This window comes from Rhinatrema bivittatum, chromosome 1 (assembly GCF_901001135.1).
Source record: "Rhinatrema bivittatum chromosome 1, aRhiBiv1.1, whole genome shotgun sequence".
NCBI lineage: Eukaryota > Metazoa > Chordata > Amphibia > Gymnophiona > Rhinatrematidae > Rhinatrema > Rhinatrema bivittatum.
The window spans coordinates 668217588-668232642 of record NC_042615.1 but is presented as its reverse complement, the minus strand read 5'-3'; the positions used below and the strand labels follow the sequence as shown (position 1 = coordinate 668232642).

Here is a 15055-nt window from a genome sequence, read left to right as displayed (position 1 = left end):
GATATGTCCTTTTTCGCGCCAATTTTAGCAAAATTGGACACACTCATTGGTGCTATCCCGGTACAACCACCCGATGTCCCGGTGCCAACACCGATGGAAGAAGAAATAGTGAAGGAAGTACCGATGCCTGAACCTATCCCAGGTCCATCGGGAATCTCACGTCCACGGCCATTGTTTTCTCCACTATGTCCATCGAAACCATTGGAAAAACCATCGATGCCGTTGATGCCATCTATTACTATTCAATCGACGACGACTCATCCACGTTCATCGGACACTTGGGAGGATCCAAATACTGACTCTTCCTTAGAGGAACTCCTCTCAGAACCTTCTCCTCCAAAGGAAAGAAGAAAATCCCCTCCAGAGGACCTTTTTTCAAATTTCATCAAAGACATGGCCGATACCATCCCTTTTCAGCTGGAATCTGAAGAGGATACTAGACAGAAGACTCTGGAGGTATTACAATTCGTGGACCCACCTAAAGAAGTCCTGGTGATAACATTTCACGAAGTCCTAGTGGACTTACAACACAGGCTATGGGAGCAGCCCTGTATCATACCACCGGTGAATAAAAGAACTGATGCTACGTACCTAATCCAGCATATCCCAGGCTTCCAAAAAACTCAACTACCCCATCAATCGGTAGTAGTAGAGTCAGCTCAGAAGAGGTCAAAAAGAATTAAACCTCATTCATCAAATCCTCCTGGGAAAGACAACAGGTTGTTGGACACCATCGGCAGGAAAATGTTTCAGGGGTCCATGCTAGTATCCAGAATTGCGTCCTACCAACTCTATATGACACACTATCAGCGTAATTTGTGGAAACAAATTCAGGAACTCTCAGAATGTCTTCCCCAACAATTTCAAGATTCCTTCAATAGTATCATCCATAAGGACCTGGAGGCTGGGAAACATAAAGTTCGTGCAGCTTATGATAGGTTTGAGACTTCATCTAGAATGTCTGCCACTGGCCTAAGTGCTCGCAGATGGGCCTGGCTCAAGGCCTCCGACCTGAGACCAGAAGTACAAGAGAAACTTGCTGATCTTCCTTGTGCAGGGGACAATCTCTTTGGAGATAAAGTACGAAGGAACATTCGGAAACCCTGCGACAGCTCTCCTCTGCTCCTCAGGAGTCCCAAACATCCTCACGAAGACTCCCAAGGAAGGATTCAAAATGCCCATATTATAGACCACACTCTTACACTCTTACACTCTTACAAAAAGAATTATCCACCCTTCTGAGAGCCAGGGCCGTGGGACCAGTTCCCCGACCTCAGCAGGGCAGAGGATTCTACTCCCATTATTTCCTCATGCCAAAGAAAACAGGAGGCCTACGTCCCATATTGGACCTCCGGAAACTCAACAAATACCTGAAAAAAGAAAAATTCAGGATGATATCATTGGGTACCATGCTACCTCTACTTCAAAAAGGAGATTGGCTCTGTTCCCTGGATCTTCAAGATGCTTACGCTCACATTCCAATATTCCCTCCTCATCGCAAGTATCTGCGATTCCTAGTAGGAAGTCAACATTTCCAATACAAGGTGCTACCATTCAGTCTTGCCTCAGTACCTCGAGTGTTCACAAAGTGCCTGGCAGTGGCAGCTGCCCACTTGCACAAGGAAGGCGTGCACGTGTTTCCTTACCTGGACAATTGGCTAATCAGAAGCCAGACAAGACCAGGAGCTCTCAATTCTCTCAAGCTCACAATAACTCTACTCCATTCGTTGGGATTCCTCATCAACTACCAGAAATCCCACTTCATACCATCTCACCTGTTACAATTCATTGGAGCAGAATTAAAACACCATAACGTCAAAAGCTTTCCTTCCAAAAGATCGTGCACAGACACTCGCCTCGTTAGCAGGCTGTCTCCGCGCATGCACACAAATAACAGCTCATCAATGTCTCACTCTTTTGGGTCACATGGCCTCCACAGTTCACATAACTCCTATGACCAGATTAGCCATGAGAGTTACTCAATGGACACTCAGAAACCAATGGATACAAGCCATTCAACCACGGTCTTATCCAGTTCAAGTAACTCAGCAACTACGGTCCTCGCTCCTATGGTGGACGAACATGGACAACTTGCTTGCAGGCCTACCTTTCCAACAGCCGATTACGCAAGTGATGTTAACTACAGATGCATCCACCTTCGGGTGGGGCGCACACATTGGTCATCTGCTCTACGTTATGCACTGCATGCGTTCAAGGACTGCCTTTCCCACAAGACTGTTCTGATACAAACAGACAACACAGTAGCCATGTGGTACATAAACAAACAGGGAGGTACGGGCTCGTATCTCCTTTGTCAAGAAGCCGCACAGATTTGGAACTGGGCCCTAACACACTCAATGTTTCTTCGGGCCACTTATCTGGCAGGCATTCACAACGTAGTAGCGGATCGCCTCAGTTGTCAATTTCAACCTCATGAGTGGTCTTTGGATCCAGTAGTAGCGACCAAGATCTTCCAGTGTTGGGGCCAACCAACAGTAGACCTCTTTGCATCACAACTGAATTATGAAGTGGACAATTTTTGCTCCCTGCACAAGCAGAGAAACCGCTTACCCAGGGACGCCTTTGCTCGCCACTGGAATTCAGGCCTTCTATACGCATATCCCCCGATACCACCAATAACCAAAACCCTAGTGAAGCTACAACAGGAGAAAGGGTCCATGATACTCATAGCCCCATATTGGCCTTGACAAGTATGGTTTCCAATACTCCTCGATCTCTCGATTAGAGACCCAACCTTCAATCCCTATCCCTCACAGCATGGATGTTGAAAGCTTGATTCTACAACCTCTCAATCTTTCAACTAATGTCTCTCAAGTGCTTGTAGCTTCACGTAAACCCTCCACACAAAAGAACTATCGTGCTAAATGGAAATGGTTTACCACGTGGTGCACACAAAACAGTGTTGACCCTTTTTCCTGCACTACATCATCTTTATTAGACTATCTATGGCATCTCTCAGACTGTGGTCTCCAGACCTCATCTGTAAGAGTACATTTAAGTGCAATCTCAGCTTATCACAATACTGTTGGGCGTTGGGGATGCACCGATATCAGTACAACCCCTCGTTAGGTTTATGAGAGGTTTAATTCAACTTAAACCTCCACACCGACCACCAGTCACAGAATGGAACCTTAATGTATTATTAACGCGGCTCATGAGTTCTCCTTTTGAACTCATGGATTCCTGTGATGTTAAATTTCTCACTTGGAAGACTATCTTCTTAATAGACATCACATCTGCAAGAAGGGTTAGCAAGTTACAAGCACTTGTTACATACTCACTCTACACAAAATTCCTCCATGACTGAGTGGTACTCTGTACACACCCAAAATTTCTCTCCAAGGAGTTACGGAATTCCACTTGAATCAATCCATCATCTTAAATACTTTCTTCCCAAAACCGCACTCTCACCAAGGAGAGAGGGCTTTACACACCTTGGACTGTAAACGTGCGCTTGCGTACTACTTATATCGCACTACAGCCCATAGGAAATCCACCCAGCTCTTTGTTTCGTTTGATCAAAACAAACCTGGAAAAGCGGTGGGCAAGCAAACTCTATCTAATTGGCTTGCAGATTGTATACAATTTTGTTATGAAAAGGCAGGCCTTCCTCTCAAGGGGCAAGTAAAGGCTCACTCAGTAAGAGCAATGTCAACCTCAGTAGCACACTATCGTTCAGTGCTAATAGCTGACATATGTAAAGCCGCAACATGGAGTTCTCTTCACACCTTTGCGGCTCACTACTGTCTCGACAAGGAAGGATGACAAGATTCAGCCTATGGACAATCTGTCTTAAAGAACTTGTTTCCAGCATGATCCAACTTCTTCCACATCCAACCTTTCGTGATTTCAGGCTGCCTCATTTTTCCCAACAGTACACCAGTTGTTGTGCCTGTTGTACACTGTTGGTCTAAAACAAAGATGACTCAGCCCGTAGCTTGCTAATCACCCATATGTGAGGACTAGCATCCTGCTTGTCCTGGGATAAAGCAAAATTGCTTACCTTGAAATAGGTGTTATCCCAGGGCAGCAGGATGTAGTCCTCACGAAACCCACCCGCCACCCTGCGGAGTTGGGTCCTATACGTTTTATTTTATTTTTGGCTAATGCTCATTGCTACAAACGAGACTGAAGGGAGACCATTGTGGCTTGAAGGATCATGGCATGCTGTGCATGCTCGGTAGGCTCAGGATGCCAGTCAAACGTTTCTAGAAACTTTGACAAAGTTTTCCGGGATAGGGCTCCGTCAGTGACGTCACCCATATGTGAGGACTACATCCTGCTGTCCTGGGATAACACCTATTACAAGGTAAGCAATTTTGCTTAAGCATTGGCAAGTTAAATGTAAAACTTTAAAAATACAGACTAAGAATTTGAAAAGAAGCTAATCAATGGTTCTGATGACTAGTTCACCCCTATAGATCCGGTTTCCGGTCTGTAGTTATACTGTATCGATAGTGGAAAGGAGAGGCTGGAGCAATCTTTCAGTCTCCTTGGTCAGAGAGGTAAAGAAACTGTTAAATGTGCTGTTTGGTCATGTGACTGTGCATGCTGAACTGGTGTAGGTGGTGGGACATCCTCTTCCTAGACCAAGATAGGCTCATGCATGATGATGGGTTCTCTGTTAGAAGTAAGCTATACTATAGACCATGCCAATTCTGCAGTCTCCAAGCAGTTTTTCTGTCACTAGCCAAGGTCAGGAGAATGGTCTGATTATTGGAGGGGGCAGAGGCAACCTGATCCCTTCTCCTGCAGATCTAGGATGAGCTGTCTAGAACTGTATTGGCAAAGCAGCTTGATAAATCGAAGCCTCGGCTGGATGTATATGTGGTTTCAATAGGGTAGATCACTTGGATGTCATGCATGCCTCAGGTCTTTCGAGTTGCACCTTGAGGAATCTGCTGGAGGGTGACTATTGCATTGCTTGCTTCAGGGTTACACCATGTGTTCTTGTAGAGTGCATCATGGTGTAGGATCCTAGAGCACTATATGATCAAAGAGAAGAGGCATCTGTGTGCATCGAGGCCCCACACATCAGTTGTGTTGGAAAGTTGCGTGTACTGGTGCATCATGCATAAAGTGCCTTAGAGTTCCGTGCATTGAGTGCTTTAATGCCGATGCTGCTTGTGCCAACGATGCATCTGTTTGTGTGTGTTCGGCTGCGATAGCTCCAAAGATACTGCTTTGTCTTCGATGTAGGGTGGCTAGTGGAACTCAACCCTACTGCTTTGGCCTTAGATGGGGGAGTTTTAGAGGAGCTTCTGCTCAGCTCTTTCCCATCAAGGCTGTACTGCGGGACAAGGACCTACTGCATATCCAGAGAAATGTACGTAGTTCCTCAATGCGAAGTGTCCTAGAACGATGTGAAACGGGAACATGCATCCACATGCATAGGAGTACTTTTGGTTGTGTTCTGGACTGAGGAGTCAGTAACACAGTTCATGCCCATTGATGAGGGACATAATCTTTCCACAGATACAACTTTTAAACCTGCTCACCATTGTTGACTTCTGGCTGGATGTGATGGAAGAGGCCATGTCTTTTTTTTTTTTTTTTTTTTTGTGTAGCGCTGTAAAGTGCTGTTGTGGGGCTGCAGAGGCAGTGAGGCAACTTCAGAAGAAGAAACTAGTGAAAAATATAGAATTTAAAAGGTTTTAAGGCGTTTTAAAGAAAAATTATTCAGATAGACTGAGCTTGTCTGTGCAGTGCTTGAACAAAAAGTAACTAAGAAGGCTCATGAGGCAATACCTGTGCAAGAACTCCTGAACATGCTTAGTAGAGCCCAAAGCTCTACTATATTGGAAAGAGAAGTCCATTCAGTGCCGCTGGATTGTGTTGCCCACATGAAATGGATACATCAGCCTGCTTTTTGATGGAAAAACTGATTGATCACCAGGCTACTTTTGGCCTTGCACTGGGCTGCTGCCTCTGCCACCAGCATTTGCTGGGCCACTGCCATCTTTTCTGATGGCCTGGTTTTGACCACCTTTGCTTGTGGTTCCGATCACAGAGGAGATGTTGCAGTGATGGAACAAGACCAATGGGTGGGCTGGGGCGGAGATATTAATATAAATGAAAAAGGAAAGTAATTTATGAAGAGAAGTTAGCGATTTATAGAAAATAATTAGTAGCACTATAAAAGTGTTTAAATAGTATAGTAAGGTGCATTCAGTTAAAAAAAAAAAAATAAAATTGAAGTTTAAGAAAAAAGTTTTTGTGTTTTAGTATTGAACATTTTATGCAATGTATAACAAAATCAATGGTGAAATTTTGAACTATGCTGCAGAAGTTTCTAGCCCTTGCTGCAGAATCTATTCCTGAGCTGCTATAGAAATCCAGAGCCATGGTTAAAAGGTATAGATAGTCTCATTTCTTCCCATTTTTGGTTCATCATATTGAGTGTTTTCATATTTAATACATGCAAATGCAGCACATCTATTAGTGCTCTTAATTTTATTCAGCTGCTCTACACTGGGGTCCCTGTTTATTATTTTAATACACACACCACACAGTTCCTGGCTATGGCATATCAAAGTTGTATACACTTTTCACAAACTGCATCAGTTGAGAACTTAAGTGGAAACTATTAGAATTATATTGTCTGTTTAGCTTTATGCCGGATAGTAAATATTCTGAATTTTTTTTGTTGTCCTCTAGTGGCTTTGTTTTTCTTCGATTGATCTGTCCTGCCATTTTGAATCCAAGAATGTTTAATATCATCTCAGGTGAGAAGATTGTGAAATTAATTATTTTTAATTGAATAGATGTTATCCTTATTTTGACCTGGAAACAGATTATAGGTAATTTGATTTAACATTTTCTCTTTTTAAGTCTTATTTAATAGATTTCATATAAATGTCATTTATCTGAAACACATTTCTTCTTTAGCATATTTTGTCTGCCTTACCTCTTGGTGTCTATGCTGAGCCATCTGGCCAGACTTCTGTGCCTATTTTAATATTTTTTCTCTGCATTCTTATAAATTCCTACAACTTTTTGATATCACTCTCCTAGCCTTGTCTTGTAGTGTGGGTATAGATAACATAACAATTTGAAGATTGTATGCATGTCTCTTTGGGTAAAAAGTTTTGATTCTGCAGTTTACCAGTTTTACTGTGCTAAAAGTTTAACATATGTTCCCTAGCCTGTCAGACTTCCATCTGTAGTTAAATTAATCACTCTGGGAATGCAAAGGCTTTCTCTCTCATAATTTGTACTTTTTCCCATCACAGATAGGATTTAATTCTAAGTGTAGAAAAGTTATTTGATCCAAGTTCTAGAACTCTTTCCCTTGTCTTAGCCTGCTGGTTCGAATCTATAGATCCCAATCATACTGCAAGTATCTATAAGCATAACCAGTTGGCAACTTTCCTTTTTAGCAATGTTTCATGTTGAGAGAAACACTCCTGAACCTATCTTTGATAAATTTGCCCCCAGAAAGGCCAAATGCTGGAAGGGAGTCACATTGCTGTTTTTCCAAATTTTGACCAAGCTCTATATCTGTAGGAATGGTAAAACTGTCTGAGAAAGCCTTGGATTAGGGCTGGCTTTAATTAAGCCAGTCTATCTATATAAATATCTTGGAGTAAATGGAAAATTGCCTAAGGTGAGTTGGTGTTGGAGGGATTGTTTCTTAAGCTCAGGGTACTAAAACTGACAAGGCAGTGGCAAAAGCTGAGAATTAATAGTGAGTAGAAAAAAGTGATTGTACCTCCCTACAGGTAATTAGTTGTATTTCATCTGGCATACTGTCCAATTCTAGAGATTGCATCTCTCAAAAGAGAAGACAGAGGCAGTCCAGAGAAAGGAGTACCAAAATGAGGCAGTTTCTGCAAAATGAGCTCTATGAAATGAGATTTAAGACTTCATGTATTCCTTAGAAGAGGAGGGCTATGATAAAAATTCAAATACCTTAAAGTTATAAATAATACACAAGTAGCAAGCATTTTTCAGTGATGAGGGAGTTCTTGAACAAGGAGGTATAAGACTCAAAAGGGATAGAACCAGGAGAATAAGGATAAACTTCTTCACAGAAAGGGTGGTGGATACATGATGCAGTCTCTGAGGCCAAAACAGTAGCAGAATTCAAGAAACTGATTATTAAATATGGGTGAGAGAAGTATGAAGAATTATGTTTTCATTATTATGGTGGGGTTTGGAAATATGTGCAAAGTGAAGGTAGGTTGGGGTGGAATAGGAAATAAGGGGCTTATGGTTTGGGGAGATGTTGTGGGATAGGAGGATAAGGGCTTTATCGGTTGAAGAATGTGGGATGGGATAGAGGAGTAAGGTTTTTAACAGATTTTTAATGTATGTTGAGTTTTGTGATCCCTGTTTTGTGATGTTTTTAATATATTACTATTGCATATTGTGAATAATGAATTTGCCACTTCAGATGCAGAGGTAGGATATCAAGTAAAATTAAATAAAATAAATATAGAGGATCCTTATTTTCAAGGATATGAAGTTAAAAATGCCTAAACTGGGTAGTCTGTGCAGTTTTGGATTAGGAATGGCCTGACTAGATGGGCCTTATTTGCTATTTATTTATTTATGTATTTATATTTTTTTTTTCCTATGACATGGCCTGATTTTTTTTTTCAAAACTTTGATTATAGGAGTCAAAGAAACATTGTTGCCATTGTCTGATTTATGGAACATATCAGTCTATCACCCAAACATCAAGCAAAGTTGAGTTCATGTAGCTTCATCCATTAAGTTGTACAGCATCACTGAGAATACTGTTGAGTACTTGAAAGACTGCTAATCTTTGCTTAAAGATTGTAGTGCACATTCAAGAATGTAAGACTGAAAAAGTTCCTTCCTTCAGATATACTGGGCCATTATCTCCAAGTGTCTTAAAGATTAACAATAGTACTTTAAAGTTTTTGTAATAAGACACCAGGAGCCAATGTAGCTGACTTAACTATGGAGAGAGATGGTACACTTGGCAGTAGCCTGTTATCAGCTGGGCAGCAGAATTCTGAAGTTTTTCAAAACTATAGTTTTTCAAAACTATAGTTGATTTTTGGGTAGGCTAACATAAAGTGAATTACAATAATCATTTCTAAAATTAGTGCTTGTACAATAGTAAAGAGGTCCATTACTAAAAAAGTGTATTTAAGCCAAGCACACTAAGCACAGTTTAAAAAACCCAGATTTAAACTTTGCTCTGACTTCAGGTTTATGTGATGTCGGAGTGAAAAATAAAGCCAAGATCTTGTGCCTGAGAATAAGTAAAAGTATGAAGCTAACAACTCGGAGAGGGCAGGGTCCAGACTAACCCACAAAACTTCAATCTTTTGGAGATGCATCCACTTTTCAATTACTACAATACAATTGGTTATCAGTAGCTCAAATTCTTGTAAAGAAGATCTAATAGATATAAATGATGGATTACATATCCATAAATTCACTTGTTCAGCCCAAAAGCAAACAGTCTTCTCTAGAAGATGTAAACAAATAATGAGCAATATACTAGATAATACTGAGCCTTGGGGTACCCCAGATTAAGTTGTCCTGTCAGAGAAAAGTTCATCTCTTGTTGTCCCTTCCTAACAACAATTATTTATTTATATATATTTATATTTAATAAATAAATAAAATAACAATTAGAAAGAAGAAAAGCTAACATAGTATTATACCCCTTATTCCTATTATCTCTAACCTTTTAATCAGCTTAATATGACCCAAAGTATCAAAAACACTGTGATACCAAGGTATACATTATTCTCCTAGCACAAGTAGGATGGTAGCCCTCACATTGGGTGACATCAGATAGAGGCCGGCATGGAAAACTTTTGTCAAGTTTCTGGAAACTTTGACTGGCAGACTGGGCATGCCCAGCCTGCTGCTATCCGCGCGTCCACGCGAGGTTGCCCTTCAATCTCTTCTTTTCGCAGTAGCCTCGCGGTTGTGGCGCTCCAAACCCTTGAAAGTGTTATTGCTGTATTTTTCGGGATTTTTTTCTGTCTTCGTATTTGTATTCGGTTCCTCCGGTAGGTAATCTTGGCTTTTGCTGTCGTTATTCGCGGTCGATTCCCAACTCCTGCTTTGAGTCTCTGTCTGTCATTGACCACATGCTGGCCTCTTTTTCGATGGCGTCGGGTTTTCAATGGTGCCCCCATTGCCCGCAGGCCATGTCCATCACGGATCCACATGAGGTGTGTATCCTCTGCCTGGGGGCCTCGCACAATGTCCGAGGGTGTCGTTTGTGCGATCAAATGACCTCCAAAGGGCGTCTTGCGCGCCTGGATAAAATGGAGAAGCTTTTTTGGCTCTCCAGAACCCTTCACTTCGGCGTTGGTATCTTCCAAGCCTGGGAACCGTCCCTGTTTCTTTCCCTGGCGGTCCTGCTCTCAGTACCCCTAAAGATAGAGGAGAAGGGAGATGGATCCTCTGTAGTCTCCCCTGTACAGGAGAGAACCTGTTTGGGGACAAGGTGAAATATGTCATGGCACAGCTGAAAGATCAGCATGATACTCTTTTTAGCAACTCTCCGCCCGTCCCTCTGAAGGCCCTTCCGCTGCCAGGAAGTCCTCCAGGCCGGGCTCTCGCAAGCCCTTCTACCAGCCAACCAAGTACTTCCCTCAACTTGGCCATACTCTCCCGCCTCGGTCCAGTCGTAGAGGTCTGGGCCGGCAGCAATGAGTTCCGAGGGCCCAAACAGCCCCATAGCAGGCCCCATATGCCAGTTTTTGACTGACATTGAGGGAGCGTGAGCCAAATGCCGGTTCCCCTGGTGGACGATCCCCCAATCAGTGGCAGGCTCCTTTGCTTCGCCCACTGTTGGGAAGCGATCACTTCGGACCGTTGGGTCCTCTCCATTATCCGCCAGGGCTATCGCCTGAACTTCAGGCTCCCAGAGACTGCTCCCCATATCCATCGTGGGGGTATGCTCGCCCATCAGGGTCATCCTTCAATCGGAACTTTTCGCCCTTGTAGCGGCGGACATGGTGGAACCGGTTCCCTGTGAGCAGTGAGGTCACGGCTTCTATTTGAGGTACTTCCTCATTCCGTAGAGGAATGGTGGCTTACGCCCCATTCTCGACCTCAGGGCATTAAACTGTTTTCTTGTAAGAGAAAAATTCAAGATGGTCTCTCTGGGCATGCTGATACCTCTCCTTCGAAGAGGAGACTGGCTCTGCTCCCTCGACTTAAAGGAAGCTTACTCTCATATTGCGATTGTCCCCCAACTACAGGAAGTACCTCCGCTTCCTGGTGGGGCAGGCATATTTTCAGCCCCACATGTCTCCACGAAATGCTTGGCGGTGGTGGCTGCCTACCTCAGATGTCACTCGGTTCACATCTTTCCATACCTGGACGATTATCTGATACAGAGCGAATCATACTCCTGAGCCCTGAATGCTCTGGCCTTGATGGTTCAGACGTTGCAGACCTTTGGATTCGTTATCAACTTCCCCAAATCACATCTCAAGCCATCTCTACAGCTGGATTTTATCAGAGCCAGGTTGGATATGGCACAAGCAAGAGCTTTTCTGCCTAGGGATCAAGTGGTCAGCCTCTCCTCGCTGGCTACCCTTGTTCGCAACAGAAAAAGGGTGATGGCCCATCTGCTGCTCCGCCTGCTGGGCCACATGGCGGCCTCGGTCCATGTGACCCCCTTGGCCTGCCTCTGCATGAAGGACCCGCAAGTGGGCCTTGTGGTTTCAGTGACGGCAGGCATCCCAAAATCTGGAAGTGCCAGTGATGGTCATGGACCCTCTCCATCTCTCTCTGACTTGGTGGGAGGTCCTGTCCAATCTAGAAATCGACTCCCATTCCAGCCCGTGCCACTCCAGATAACCCTCACCACTGATGCCTTGCCTCGGGTGGGGGGCCCACACAGATGGCCTGCATACCCAGGGCCTTTGGACTGCGGCAGAGTCCTGCTGTCAGATAAACTTCCTGAAGCTGCGGGTGATCCAGTACGCCTTGTGGTCCTTCCAGGACAGCCTATCATCCAAGGTCATTCTTATCAGAATGGACAACCAGGTAGCGATGTGATACATCCACAAGCAGGGTGGCACAGGCTCTTTCTCCCTCTGCCAGGAAGCGATACAGGTCTGGGATTGGGCCCTCTCCAGGGGGATGTATCTACGGGCTTCCTACCTGCCGGGCTACCTGAACACGCTGGCTGACCACCTTAGCCGGTTCTTCCAGCCCCATAAGTGGTCCCTGAACCTGGTTGGTGACAGCCAATCTATTCCATCTGACATGGACCTATTCGCTTCTCCCCACAATCACAAGGTGAGCATGTTCTGATTCCGGGGAAGGACCATCCGGCCTACGACGCGTTTTCCCTTCACTGGGGACAAGGTTTTTCATGTATGCGTACTCTCTATTCTGCTTCTCTTGAGGACTCTGATGAAGCTGCGAGTGGACGGTGGGACCATGATCCTGGTGGCACCCTCCTGACCAAAGCAGGTGTGGCTTCTTCTGCTCCAGGACCTGTCCATGAGCGCACCGGTTCCGCTGGGGACGGCTCCCGACCTCCTATCGCAGAACCAGGGCACCCTGCACCACCCGAACCTCTGGGCCCTGGCCCTCATGACGTGGATATTGAGCGCATGATCCTTTAGCCCTTATAGCTCTCGGATGGTGTTTCCAGGGTCTTGATTGAATCCTAGAAACCTTCCACTCTGAGATCTTACAGCTCGAAGTGGAAGCGTTTCTCCACCTGGTGCAGCGGCCAAGGACTGGACCCTTTCTCCTGTCCGCTCCCCTGCCTGCTGGATTATCTGTGGCACCTGAGTCTGGCCTCCAGACCAGCTTGGTCCAAGTACACCTCAGCGCCTACCACCAGGCGCCCATTTTAGTTCAGCTACTGGTCGTGCGTTTCATGCGGGCCTGATTCAACTGAAGCCCCCGCTTGGCCGCCGGCAACCCCATGGGATCTCAGTGTTGTCCTGGCGAGGCTCATGCGGCATCCGTTCGAGCCTTTCAAATCCTGTGAACTGACGTTCCTTACCAGGAAAGTTATGTTCCTGGTGGCAATCACTTCCGCTCGCAGAGTCAGTGAGATCCAGGCCCTGGTTACATATGTGCCCTACATGAAATTCTTCTGTGATCGTGTGGTGGTGCTGCGCACGCATCCAAAATTTCTGCCGAAGTTGGTGACTGCTTTTCACATCAACCAGTCAATCATCCTTCCTATGTTCTTCCCAAGGCTTCATTTTCACCCGGGGGAAAGTGCTTTTCACACCCTAGACTGCAAGTGGGTGCTCACTTTCTACTTGGACCGTACAGCGAGTCATAGACAATCTACCCTGCTTTTTGTGTCTTTTGACACCAATAGGCTGGGAGCAGCAGTGGGGAAGCAGACCCTATCCAACTGGCTAGTGGATTGCATTGCCTTCTGCTACGAGCAGGCAGGACTCCAGCTGGCTGGCAGGGTGAAGGCTCACTGTGCTGGCTATGGCAGCATCAGTGGCCCATCTGCATGCGGTCCCTGTTGCCGAAATTTGCAGGGCTGCACCCTGGAGTTGTGTCCACACATTTGTGACTCACTACTGTCTCAACAGGGATAGTCGCCAGGACAGCGCTTTTAGCCAGTCTGTCCTCCACAATCTATTCCTGTCTTGAACCCAACTGTTTTCATCATGTTCTCTGTGGGGCCAGACTGCCCCTGTTTCCAACAGTGCCACAGTTGTGTTGTGCCCGTTGGCACCTTGTTCGGCTACTGTGGGTCCCTCTGATCACAGGGGGCAAGTCTGGAGCTCTGTAATCACCCACATGTTAGGACTACCATCCTGCTTGTCCTTGGAGAAAGCGCAGTTGCTTACCTGTAAGAGGTGTTCTCCTAGGACAAGCAGGATGGTAGTCCTCACACATGGGTGACATCATCAGATGGAGCCTGGCACGGAAAGCACGTCTGTTTCTAGAAACTTTGGCTGGCACACTGAGCATGCCCAGCATGCCACTATCCCTGCATCCACGCGGGGTCTCTCTCCAGTCCTTTCTTTTCCGCGGAGGTGGAGCTCTTGCCTTTTTTCGGAAAACATGAGTTTTTCTTCACGATTTTCACATGCTTTTTTCCTGCGTTGGGTGGGTCTCCGGTTCCCATCGAGTTCTTCTCGGTCGGTGAGTTTTTCCCTTTTCAAGTCTCTGCCGGTCTTCGTGCCCTTGCGGTCTCTGTGCATCTCATAGCTGTCTTGGGCTTTCGCTGACGCCTCCAGTGCCCCCAAACCATGTCCCTAATGGATCTACATAAAGTGTGTATCCTTTGCCCGGGGGCATCCGCAGCTGCGAATTGTGTACTCAGATGACCTGAAGGGCCACCAGGCTAGGCTTGACAAAATGGAAAAAGGGTTTGGTTTGGGCAAATCCGAGCCCACTACTCCTGCGTCGGCATCATCAATGCCCAAGGACTGAGGGGAACCAATTGCTCTCGATCTCTTGGTTAACATCCCTCCCATGAAGCTCTCTGGGCAGGGGGTTCTGGGGATCAGCCAGTTTGTCTCCTCAAAGTCTTGGACTTCAGGATCCTCTTCCTCATTCTTGGCTCCAGGGAAAAACCGGGCTGAGCACTGTGTGAGATCCCGCAAACATCGGCACCGGTCCCCGACTGCGCACAGGATCGGGCATGTGAGAACCATGGCATTTGTTGTCCTGCCGTCTAAGCAGCTTCAACACGAGGAGGCCCCATTCTCCCTCAATGTCTGTGGTCCGAGACTGTCCGCACTGGTTCCAGTGCTGGACATCGACCCTCCTCGGGGCTCTGAAGAGGAGTCTGGCCCAACCCTCCCTTCTCAGTCTGCCCTTTCGTCGGAGGTGTTCGAGGCGGAGCTGGAACGTCTGGTGTGCCTGGTGGTGGATTGTGCTCTGCGCTATCGGGACCCAGTGCTTTCACCGATTCTGGTGCCCTCGCAGACACCTTTGAGGCCAGTACCCACACTGATGCCGATGCCAACTGCGGTAACTGGGCTGGAACCATTGCTGGATAACCTCAATGTCCTCTGTGTTTTCCCAGCGCAGTTGATGCCGGCATCTTGTGATCCCTCAGTGACCCACCGGGCACCGAAACACAAGGTGT

General features: G+C 45.8%; 1 protein-coding gene across 8 annotated transcripts in view; it reads left to right on the top strand.

Moving 5' to 3' along the window:
• The window catches only part of RASA1 (RAS p21 protein activator 1), a 384196-nt gene that overhangs the window by 301947 nt on the left and 67194 nt on the right, over positions 1–15055 (top strand). For all 8 annotated transcript variants that reach the window (XM_029573687.1, XM_029573696.1, XM_029573711.1 and 5 more), the window contains one exon: positions 6679–6746. In XM_029573687.1, coding sequence (XP_029429547.1) covers positions 6679–6746 — 68 coding nt within the window. The remainder of the gene's footprint in view (positions 1–6678; positions 6747–15055) is intronic.